Source organism: Lycorma delicatula, chromosome 3 (genome assembly GCF_047948215.1).
Source record: "Lycorma delicatula isolate Av1 chromosome 3, ASM4794821v1, whole genome shotgun sequence".
In the NCBI taxonomy this organism is placed as follows: domain Eukaryota; kingdom Metazoa; phylum Arthropoda; class Insecta; order Hemiptera; family Fulgoridae; genus Lycorma; species Lycorma delicatula.
This window is the reverse complement of record NC_134457.1, coordinates 158,686,096-158,699,170: the sequence shown is the minus strand read 5'-3', so window position 1 is coordinate 158,699,170 and position 13,075 is coordinate 158,686,096. Positions and strand designations below refer to the sequence as shown.

The 13,075-nt window shown below is 27.0% G+C and overlaps 1 protein-coding gene across 1 annotated transcript in view; it reads right to left on the bottom strand.

The window, feature by feature from the left end:
* Cad96Ca (tyrosine kinase receptor Cad96Ca) overlaps nucleotides 1-12,724 on the bottom strand; it is a 167,232-nt gene extending 154,508 nt beyond the window's left edge. Inside the window, exon 1 of the mRNA XM_075360872.1 lies at nucleotides 12,129-12,724. Within this exon, the coding sequence (XP_075216987.1) occupies nucleotides 12,129-12,195 (67 nt within the window). The 5' untranslated portion in view covers nucleotides 12,196-12,724. The remainder of the gene's footprint in view (nucleotides 1-12,128) is intronic.
* Between the last annotated feature and the right edge of the window lie 351 nt (nucleotides 12,725-13,075).

Sequence of the window (13,075 nt, the reverse complement as noted above, 5' to 3'; positions counted from 1 at the left end):
AAGAATATGGAAAAAATGCAGGTACTTTCCCTACATAGTGACAGGAGTTATGGAAGGAAGCCAGGAAATCCTTATTTCTGAGCAGTGTTACAAATAATTGAATTAATTATAAAGAAAAAAAAACAGAAGCGGATAGAATCATATATATATAAAACATAAAAGTAATTAGTCTATGTATGACATAATAGTAATAAAAATGTATAAATAATTAAATGAAATCACTATAAAATAAAATACTTTTTTAATCATTAATTGAAATAATTTGAGTATATATCCTCCCTATATTATAAAATGATAAAATAATGGTGAAAACATAAAAATTGCCACAAATCGAGACCTAATTTAACCATTGGTATGAGCATTGGCGTAAAACATTCGGAGAATCGTCACACCTTACGAGGCCTCCCTCAAACTTTTTTCCTAAACTGTGAGTCGAGGTAACTTCAAACATCTGTTCTCCCTACTACATAGTAAGAAAAATTCTGAAATGCTGGTCGCGAAGCGGTTAAGGGGCGCAACCTCCTAGTGAATTATGTAAAAAAGTACGATGTAGAAAATGTAGGGGATTCTGAAAATAAATAGGTATTATTTAAAAATCATCAACAGATGATGATGATTAACTACGTTAAAAAAGTAGATTCATTTCATTTTAAATAAATATGTGACGTCATCTGAAAAATAAAAAGAATTGGTCGGAATATGAAAAAAAAACCGGATAAATAAAAAATTACAGTCCATACACCTTTCATGAATTTTTTATGAACACTTTTAGATATTATGAACAGAGACTTTATTAGATCTGCCGTGCTTAAAAATTGTTTTTTTCAGTAAGTTTCTTTGTTTACTGTGTAATTATACAACAAATTTCATACATACAAAGATTTAAAATCTTCTTTTTGAGTTTTACGGGCATCAACTGCTATGGTTATTAGCCCGATGGAAATTTTTAGCTATGTAAAATGCCATGCCCGACCGGGATTCGAATCCGGGACCTCCGGTTGAAAGGCCAAGACACTACCACTACGCCACCACGGTGATTGGGAAAATCTCATATTTTAATTTTCAACATTGGATTTTACCAAACAATTTTTACTTCCTTGTACAAAGTAAAGAAAGTATTGTGATCGCGAAAAATTTCGGTTTTCAGATTTCAATGGAAATATCCATTTTGACCATCCCTGACTTCATTTTGACTAGTTTCGGCATATATCAGTACGTACGTATCTATCTCGCATAACTCAAAAATGATTAGCGGTAGGATGTTGAACTTTTCGATTTAAGATTGGTGTAACATCTAGTTGTGCACCTCCCCTTTTGACTGTAATCGACTGAACCAAAAGTGTCCAAAAAGCACAGAATCCAAAAAAATTTGGATTTTGAATTTTTCCCTTAACTGCAGTAATAAGTCCTCATTAAGTGCTTTTCAACGATGTATGATATGGTACTTATTTTCATTGGTTCCAGAGTTATACACAAATAACATTTTAATGAAATATTTGGAAATAACAAGGGGAAGGCACATCGATTCGAATCAGACTTCATCTCTTTTTTGTTAACTTTTTTTTTAATTTTCAGTATATTGATTTATTAATAATTATTTACCTCTGATTGTAAAAACATTTTTACGATAACTTATAATTCAATAATAACAGAAAAAAGTATGAAAAAATATCAGAAGTTATTAATGAAATAAAATTTTATGTACTTTTTATTTTAAAAAATGTGTATCTGTACTTTAAAAGGCGTACAAGTAAGTGTCCACATCAGATTTTTTTTTAAATGTTGTTCTAGGCTCAGCCACTCGTTTGGAACTTCTTTTATGTTTTTTTATTCAGCATTTTGTTAAACTGAATTCTCTTTCAGTTTTAAAAATTTCAGATATTTCAAACCCTTTTGAAGTAATAAGATTTTCAAAAAAAAAAATGCGATTTAAATAAAATTTAAATAAATTTTTTGCGATTAGAAATAAAATTTCCTTCACTTAGTCCGGTTATCACATTTACGCAAGTTTTGTTATCAGTGATGTAGATATGAACGTATTTTATAGTAAATTGACTTTTCATCATATTTAATTTTTTTCTTGAAACAATAAAAAATTTGTTCTTTTGAAGTTGCTGTGTTTATACTTTAGAACTAGTATAGATGAATTTAAATTTAATTTATTTGAATGCTTTATCCTTGTAATATTCCTATGTGTAAGTTTTCTGTAAAACAACATTTGTATTTTCTTATAAAATAACATTGATTAAGTTTGTTCAACATAAATTACGAATTTTATATGTTAGCTACAAAAAAAAAAAAAATTTTTTTTATTTCACTCATATCTGAAAATTCACTTATTTTAGATGATTTTACAGGATGTATTGTCAAAGTGGCCAAGACTGATTAGTTATCAATAGTTGACTTACTGTACCATAAATTCGATCATTTGATTTAAAGAGAAAATACACAATCTTTTGGAAAATTTACAAATAAATGGTGGAATAGTTTTTTTAAATTTATTATCTGATGTGGTATTAAAAACAGTTAGTCATTTTATAAATACTATTATTAATTGTAATTTTCCTTTTTATTAAAATAAAAATTGAAGTAATCATTGTTAAGAAATACATTTTTTTGAAGTGTGGTCCAGTAGATGAGTTTTTATTCTTACATACTCAACGGCTTGTGACTTAATAATAAAATAGAAGAGCAATCCGTATGGTCAGACCATAGTCACCTAATTGAAACGGTAAGGCAAACCAAGAATATTGTTCCTCAGCAATCTTGAGAAATCACTGATCGTGTTATCTAATAAACTGACCGCCAAATAATTCGGTTGGCGATCCAAACGATTTTTATATAGTAGACTGACCAGAGAGATTTCCTGCCGAGCGGTTTGCAACTTAAGATCATTATATATTAGGGTATTACTTATGTACCAGGGTATGTTGAGCATTTTACGCAGTTTTTTTGTTTGGTAGCGTTCAAGTATGTCAGTACTGGAGTTGCACGCTGTATCCCACAATTCAAGCCAGTAAGTAGATGAATGAAAACATTTTTTTTTTTTTTTTTGTAATACTGTGTTAAATTTTTTGTTCTTAACATAAACGCTACATTAAAATGAACTAAACTGGTTTTTTTTTTTACTGTTTATGGGAAAATTAGTCTTGTAGTGTAATTTCAACACATTTGATTTTTTATGTTATATTTTATACTATTTTATCTTTCGATATTCTTTCCAGCATATATGTGACAAAAAAACTTATTTTTAAAAAATATCAGGTTAATAAAATCAGCAATAGATGAACGTATTAATGATAAACTACTTGGGATTCAGTAAAAATTCGCCGACTCTTCGACACGAAATCTGTTTAAATCCGTTGTACAAAGACTAGTTGGTTCTAGCAAAAGGATTGTATACATCTTAATCAAAAATGTTGTATTTTGTGTAACTCGTAGTTGAAATTTTTAGTTATTCGATAAAAATATTTAAAAAAAAGAAGTCTTTCTGCTAAGACTTTAAAAACTTGCATGTAATCTGCTTTTTTTTCTTTTCTGTTATCCTAGTGCTATGCAGCAAGAAGGGAAGTTTGTAAAAAGTGAGGTATGGGTACTTTTGCGTTTCTCAACGTTTCATGACCGAGGGACTCGGTCACATTATGCTGATAGTATAATGTGCAGTAAGAAGATGTTGTTATTTCTATAATTCATATAGTTTTGTACTAATAAATCTAGTAAATCTAGTAAAGTTTTAGTCTGATTTCCTCCAGTAATAAAATTCTTGAACCGGAAAAAATTTCAATTACTTTTTAAAGTGAGTCTACTTCATATTCTGAATCTTTCAAAGATCATTATTTTTAAATTAGAGAACTAAGAATTGAGAGATATCAGCAGTAAGTTTATGTTTCATAGAATTTAATTTTTCCATGTAATTATATTTCAACGAAAAAATAAAATAAAAATATATGAAATAGGAAAATAGCACGTCAATTAATATTTTCCAATTAAAAAAAATGACTTACTTTTACTACTATTATTATGTCAGTATAAGTAAGTGAATATATACTCTAAAAAGTTTATATCTCAAAAAAAGTTGCAACCATTCTCAATTATTTCATTTAATAGATATATCGCTACTTATTAACTACGATTTATAGTTTATGTAAAATTAAGTACTGGTTTTTTTTTTTAATTTAATTTATTAAAAAAATAGATTAGAAAATATTCTAATGTATTAAATATATAACTAATTATATTTTTTTTAAATCTCTATTAAAAAGTCTGTTTAAAAAAATTGTTCGAATTATATAAAATTCTTCTAAGTACAATTAACCTACAAAATTTGTAAAAAGGTATAAAATAAAAAGGTCATCAAACAAAAAAATAATAGGAACTTATTCTGTTTTACATGTAAAACAATATAACTACAAAACTCAAGCGAAAGGTTAAAAACAAGAATTTCAATTGTATTATTTGAAAGTTTTGACCTCTATTACAATAAAATAATCAAAAATCAACTCACGTCTACGAATAAACACTAATATACTGAAATACGCACTCATTATTATTATTATTTTACTTTTTATTTATTTATTTTTTTAAATGCTACCTTAATAAAAGTTTATACACTTTCTCTTTAAAATGTTATACTTATTTGGGTAACTGAAGGTATTTCTGTATAACATTATTACTTAATGATTCTTAAATGTTTTCTGAGATTCATTAAGAATAATATTGTAATGAGATTATTTTGTTAATGATAAAATCTTTTGTAAACATATTAAATTGTATATATATAGAGAGCGCACACATAAACACAAAATAGACAACGAGTTTTTGATTGATTTAATTTAGTTAATCCATTTCTTTCTGTTCTTCCCCAATCTTTCAATGTAAGCATAATTCCTGCATACTAAATCCCCAGTTATCTATGTTACGATATTCACATTGTGCTGCTTCTCTTTTTCGTTGTAAGACGACTTCGTCCTTTATTTTATCAACCTACGTAATAGACCACATCCTCCCCACAGTATAACATTTCAAAGGCTTCTTTTCCTTTTTGCTTTTCCTATTATATGTTTCACTGCATTAAATTGCTACATTCTAGACAAATATTTTTCAGAATATTTTTCTAATTCTTAGTCATAGCAGTAAACTTTTTCTGCTTGCAAGTTCTAGTTAATCGCAGTTTGCTTTTAGTGATTTCCTTACTTCGTCCATTCTGTTTAATTTTATTCCCTAATTAAATAGACTTCTAGAGTATTGTGATGTCTACCTTAATATTTAATTCCCCATGATTCTTTTTACTGTTATATTTCATTATTTTATTCTTTACTTATTTTCAAACTGAATTTCTCCCCAAGCAATTTTTTTGTTGGGTATTAATTCGTTGATATACGTCTACCTTTTAAAACGGTAAGAAACTATAAAACTTTAAATTTATTCTAGTCGCACCCACAATATTCTTTTATTCCGTTACACATTAGTATATGTAGCACATACATGCATCTTTTATGCGTTGCAAATACAAAATACAGATATGGATTCTTTAAACCATTCGTCCTCAAAGTTGGCGATAACGCCCGCTTGTGGGCGCTGATGGCCTTCATGTGGGGCGGGGACGGTAGAAGGCCCACTGAAAATTGGGAGCGTTCAGGCGGTCTAGAAAGGCTGATTAAAAAAAGACAAAAATTATGTTTTCCTGATATTTAAAACTAAAATTAAATACCTTCTACACTAGGACAAAAAATTAAAAGGACACCTGTATTTTATGATAAAATATAATTGTATTCAAAATACTTTAACTTTGCAACCAAGAGACTTTGAGAGACGAATAAAAAAAGAATTAAAGCTTTAATACTCTAGTTTTTGACGGTATACTTCAGATTTCAAAAATCATCAAATTAAAAAAAAAGATCAGTGAAAAAAAAGTTTTAAAAATTTTAAAATTGTTCTTCGTGTTTGATCGAGCGCATGGGAAAACGAATTTTTTCTGTAAACTGCATTAAAATCTTTAAAAGCTTAAGACTTTTGCTTTAATTTATTTTTTTGTATGTCTCTACGATTTTTCTGAACCGAAGTATTCCACATTAAAGAGAAAAGGCCACTTTTGTCTTAATGCTGCATATCTCCCGATCTAAGCAACATGTTGTCGATACAAATAAATATGGAAATTAAAGCGTTTTGATCTGATGAAAATACTTCCCAATATGAATGAATATGCGAAAGTAAATTAAATTTAATTGCTTTCATTTAAAATGTAAGGTTCAAGGCTCAGAAATAGGATATGCCAAGTTTAAAAACAATAATTGCAATTGCTGTTTTCAAGAGCGCTTCTTAAAAACAGCAATTGCAATTATTATTTTTAACAGATGGTAAATTTAAAAATTTTCGGGGCGCTAGAAAAGTTTTGATTCTCAAAGTGGGTGGTGGGACGAAAAGGTTTGATAATCAATGCTTTAATCAATCTTTATAGTTTATTATCGTAAGGTACACAATACACATATTTATTTATATTCGGCTTAAGTCTTTGTATAACAACTAGAGTTGATCAGATTCAAGCCAACTTTTAAATAAATAACTTTCTGTTAGGATACTTCTACAATACAATGTAGATTTATCGACTTATAGAATTTCATTCGAAAATTGTATTTTTCAATTTCGATATGTTTTCACAACTAAAGTGAGGAGATGCCACTAATTTTGTGGTGTGATAAGATTTAAAAATGAATGAAATTATATATTAAACATCAACGTATTCCAGATAATACTGTAATAACTACAACTGAAAATCTTTACACAGGAAATTTCCCAATGAAATGTTGCCTGGAATAAAATTTAAATTCTTAAATTGTTTTTAGTTTTAACTGTGGTTCCAAATTATTTGATACTTTTTTTCATTGAGATGTTTTTAATTTCATTTTTTCATTAATTTTGACAGTAATTATTTTTTTTTTTATATTACACTTATGGAGACTGTCGAAATATGAATCAGATTCTAGTGTGTTAATTCTATTTTGATAATCGCTGTGTAACGCCATGAAAAACTAGCCGGTCTTTGTTTAACTGTAATAGTTTTAAGTAAACAATTTTTTTAATTTTACAATAAATTAGAGAAAATATTTTAATATTGCTATAAAAGATTGTCCTCCGATTCGAATCAATTTATATGATTAAATTGTCTTTTAATAAACTGGTCAGAGTCAGGCAGTGTAACCGCAAAACCAGTATGGTTGGTTAACCAAATATATATGTTCATGATATTTATTTCACAATAATATCCGCTCATTGCGAAATAAAACGATATAAGAATAGATGTTTTAATTTATTCACTATTTATGTTTTATATATGATTTGTTCAAACTGTTAAAAAAAACCGTTACTTTTAATACTTGTGAATATTTTTCATACTTCAAACATATTTTACTCACAATATTTATTCTAGAAATTATAAAAAAAACAGTTCCTGAAATTAATAATTAACAAAAGGTTGTTATTTAATGTATCTTTTTTTTATTTATTTAATATTATAATTAATTTAGCTTGCCGATATCATTACTTAAAATCATTGGGAGACCTTAAACTAGTTTCTTTTTCTTTATTCTGATAAGTTATTGTAAAACAATAATAGAAAAAAAATATTCAAAACAGCAAACTAATTATTGTAATACGTATTCGAATTAATCTCTGTAATTTGATCTGGTAGGTTCCGTGCTCGATTCTCGTGTACGTTTTTTCTTCATCCGTTTGGATAATTTTCTATTAGTTCAATCTAAATTTTTATATTTTCATATACATCGTGTGTAATTTTAATAAATATTTATTTTATTCATATCAATACATAATGTGTTTTACAGATTACTTGAAAATTGATTAGGTAATCTAATCCTGAGTAAGAAATTGATATACTAGAATATAAGGCTCAAGGAAATCCTCAATTTAGCACCATAACAATAAATGACGTTGAATAGATAAAAACTTAAATTTAAATTCCATATTATGGAATTGTGTCATTTTTTGACACAATTAAATATTTAAAATCTGTTTTAGGAAAAATGAATATACGTGTTGAATGGTCAATAATTGACTTGAAGGAAAGAAAAGCTCTACAAAAATTAACACCTTCTCTGTACTTTATTTTATTCTGGCTGGTAATAGCCTGTAACAGCTGTCGATGGATAATAATGTAATACATTTTTTACAACACGTGAAAAAATTGTTTGCCTGATACGGACTCGAATTCAGGCAGAGGTAGGCAGAAACACTACCACTTCACGAAAGCCAGCATTAATTCGTAAAATTAAAAAATACGCCACACGAAGTAATAATCAAAGAAATATTTGAAAATAATCCTCTCTACATTACATTATAAAGTGGTAAGAAAAATGCTGAAAACACAAATATTACAATAATTCGAGACCTAATTGATCTTCTGAGATGGGCAATGGCTTAAAGCACTAGGAGAATCAATTCACACCTAATGAGGTCTTACTCAAAATTTTTATGAGTCGAGATACGAGTGAATATGGTTCTCCCTATATTGTAACATGATAAGAAAAATGCTGAAATCTTGGTTGCGAAGCGGCTAGTAAACGTAGCCCCCAAGTAAATTAATAAAATTATTGCTGAAAAGAATAAAAAATTAATAATTTTTAATACCTATTAAATGCAGAAATTTCAGGCTTAATTATTTGTTTTAATCCACCAAAATTGTTTTTGTTTATTGTTTATAAAAAAATATTAATGGAATTTTAAATAACTTTATCAAGTATTTAAAATGTTTGCTTAATTTGTCGTAATAATAATTTTAAAACCATAATAAAGTCCTTTTTCTTATGAAAAATAATTTTTTTAATGTTGTATGTATTTACATATTTGTAAATATGCGTACGTAAATGTTGTTGAAATAATTTTTTTTTATACTAACCATTAGTGTATAATATTGTGTAATATCAGTGTATAATATCTTCGAATAATATTTACAAGTCCCAAGCAATAATTGACAGCCATTTTTTGTTTTTTAAAACTTTTTTTCTGACATTTGAAGTAACTCCTTTTCATTTAAAAATAAACAAATCAAAATATAAATAATCTATTTTTAAATCAGGAATGAAAACACGAATTTCTAAACGTTCTTTTAAATACTATTATTAGAAATTCAAAATCGTTTATTAAATAACATAATTCGTTAACAAAACGTTTTACTACTGTGCGTTTTTGTTCTGTTTACTATACATCTTTATTTTTACTAATAACGAACTCATTTTTGAATAATCTTCTGTTTGAATCCTGTAGTTTTGTTCAGTTTGTTGTAAACCGGTTGTTTTACACAATACTTTTGCGGTAAATACATCAGAAACTAATCCAATAAAACAAATATGTGTATTTATAGCAGCTCAGCTCATGTCATATAAAAAAGCTGTAATAATAAATTTAGCAGAGTTCTAACGTTTATTTACCCAATCAACAAAAGGAAAATAATTAAGAAAAAAAACTTTTATAAAAAAATAGTTATCTCAAAATTAAAATTAAAATTAGTTAACAGTATTTACCGTGAGAGCATTTATGAAATATGCAGTTCTAAAGATACAACAGCAACATCATGGGTGTTACTGTGTATGATGAAAACGAATATCAGCACTACATAACCGTTCCATATATTCAGAATTTGTCTGAAAAGCTTAAAAATGTTTTGAAACAAGAATTCAAAGTGGTATTTAAAAATTTCAACAATTTCAACCATTTTTTCTTCTTATTGAAATCGCCAATTGAGAAATTTAAACATAGTATATGCTAATATACTATGTTAAGTATTCAGTACATCCATAGTATGTTTAGTATTCATTGTTATTAATTCCAGGGACAACATATAGGGCAAACCATGCAATATTTAAAAAATCATTTGGAGGCACAACAATAACATGAAGTTACAGCCTTATCCCAACATGAAAAAGAAAATAAAACACAGTTTTAATTATGAGCAAGTAAAAAATTGGATGATGGAAATAATTTTAGGAGGTTGATACTTGAAATGATGCATATTATCAAATGTAAAGATTTTATTAAAAAAAGAACGGATATTAATGGGTTAAGTGGGATGAATGCTTGTATATCTGATTTAAATGGAGTGATAAATGATTAATATATAGGATTAGTTATTATTGTGTAAAAAAATTTTTAATTAAGTTATGTATATGATTTATCATTATTTATCAAATTTCCAGTTTGGTTGAATAATAAAATAAGTGAAGGCTATTAACCAGTGCATATGGGTCCAGTACTTTGATTATATGATTAAGTAGATTCTGATTTTTTAGTTACACTTTACACAACTTCGAATTTGAAGCGAAACGTCATGTTATTATTTTTATGTGTTCATTTTTGTTTTATTTAATAATATTGTAACATTATAAAATGGTTGTTTACCTGAATATTTATAAAATAAAATATCTATTGACTATATATATTAATTGAAGTTCAAATTACAAAAAAGGTTATATTATTATCTATCATTCTCACCAGTTGGTTTTATAATTACATTAATATTAGGATTTTGGTTTATACACCGTTGAAGGCATATAGTTATTTTTTATCAACCTAAGTTCTACAGGTAAAGTTTGGCTTCATTAAAGTACTGTAATCGGAATGGTTTGCCAATGATTTGAGTTTATAACTTATTATACAATTATTAGTCCAATTTTAATTTTAATAAAATTATAAACCAAGGTTTATGTTATTGATTCCGGATAGTATTATATGATCAACTGTTTATGATCCTAATAATTTTAATTTAGAAATTTAACCAGTTTTGAAAATAAACGAATGTTGAGCATTTCCAAAAATTATTATTAATAAATGTTTGATGTCAACAGAAAATGGGTTGATTGAGCTGTCGAATTGTGTAATACAAAAATTTTATACGGTATAAAACAATCTATTAAAATAGTTTACAGAAATTAAAATCGTGAGATTCATTAAAAACTATTATAAAGAGAAATTCCGCTCTTTATATCTTTTCTTCATAAGAAAATAGATTACTAATTTATTTTAATTTATTTTTTTTATCTTCTCTCTTTCTTTATAAAAGTATTTTCTTTTTCTTTTAAAAATAAACTTTTTTATCTCTGTAACGCAGTAGTTAAATTTATTATATATTAGCCTGTACTTCCGTGATGTAAATAAATACTCCTAGAAACTGACTCCCTAACAATTTACCAATTTCTAATGTGTAATAATTAAATCTTGTGGGTTATCTTTTGTGAGAATAATTACCCCAAAAATGGGCTTATCCATTCTAGCAAATAACAAATATTCAATGCCACCTATATTAAGGAAAGTGAAGTTTATTTTTTTGATTGCCTTTTTTTAATGATCCAAATATATTATTGCATATCTAGAAACAAAGACAAACAAAATTCAGTCCTACAAGTAATGCTCATCCCAGCGATTGACACAGTAATAAACATCATTAGCGTCATTATTTTCTAAAAAAGAATAGTAACTACGACTGAAGATTATGTACTTCAGATCGAAATCGATTTGAAGTACTACCTTTTTTTTGGCTTGGTGATACCGCTACGTAAGCTTGAAACGTGTGCGTGGGATCTGGAATTGTAATTATTTAGCGTGTGAAATATGCCACACCTGACCGGGATTCGAACCCGGGACCTCCGGATGGCGGCTGAGACGCTTCCACTCCACAACGGAGGTCGGATTTACATGAGTTACTAGTACAGAGAATGTGAAGCTACTTAATTAATATACAATTCTCCTTCTATTGGAATAATATATTATACATTTACTCCAAGTAGGATACTATTTGGAGAATTTTCCTAGTAAGAAAATTTGTTCTGATTATTTCAATAAAATTACATTTATTTTGTTACCTAAAAAATCTAATTATTTCATGTGATAAATGTGAAGATTGATTGTATTAATAAGTTATCTGAAATTCGTACATTTTTTAAATTTAAATTATTAAATTTGTAATATTTTCTGCATCACATTTCAGAGTAATTTACTTTTTTTTAAGTTCATATTATAAGTTAAATATCAATATTAACGTATCATTACTGATTTTAATATTACTGAAAACTAACATAACTTATTTAATTTTAATTAATAAATAAATAGATAAATTTACTTACCAATCGTGTAAAGATTTATGAATACATAAATGTAAACAGTCCAAAACATTGTTTTATCCGTTATCATTTTCACTTCCTTATTTTTTTTAAAGAAAATATCTTTAATAATAATATAATGTAAGATTATCGATTAGTATATAGATCGATTTATTATTTGAACACAACCTAAATGGGTTATAGATACAAAATTAAGTAGGTCAAATTTATTTACAAGTACCTTTCGATTGGTACTTAATTTTAATTTAAGTAACATATTTTTTACACATTTGTTTCACTCAAAAAAAAAAAAAAACAATTTCACTTCTAACCCACAATTAAAGTTTCCATGATCTGTTGTCACTATATTATGTTAATAGATTATGATGGTCCATATCTTGAATTTTTTGTTGTTTCATAAACAAACTTAACCATTATTTCTTAAAATAAATTTTAAAAACTGTGTATGTTTATTAACATTTACTAAAAATAAAAATCAATCAAAACACAACTGTTAGCACGAATATCACAAACAAAATATGAAAGCGTTCACTCGTATTTGAGTATTGCTTGTGTTAATGTAGAACTACCTGCTGAATTGACTGGCTGACGAGTACTAACTTCTGTAGAAAGGAGGAGCTGGTTCTTCCGCCATCTTGAATACCTCTACCTCTTCGTATTCTAGAGAGAACGTAAACAGGCAATGTTACAAGCTGTAATATCTTAACACCACTACTACATTATCGCCAGTTAAAATTCTAATATTACCGTGTAATGATACCCGTTTCAAATGATATACTAGAAGAGCCTTGAATGAATATTTCGTGTGTTTATATTTTTAAAACCGAACCGAGTTAAAAAGACTTCGTAGTACAGAGATATAAAAGACAATTATCTAAATTTAAAATATATAACATGCCCTTGATCATTTTTAAATTCATTTCCTTATTAAAAACCAATTAAAAAATTAA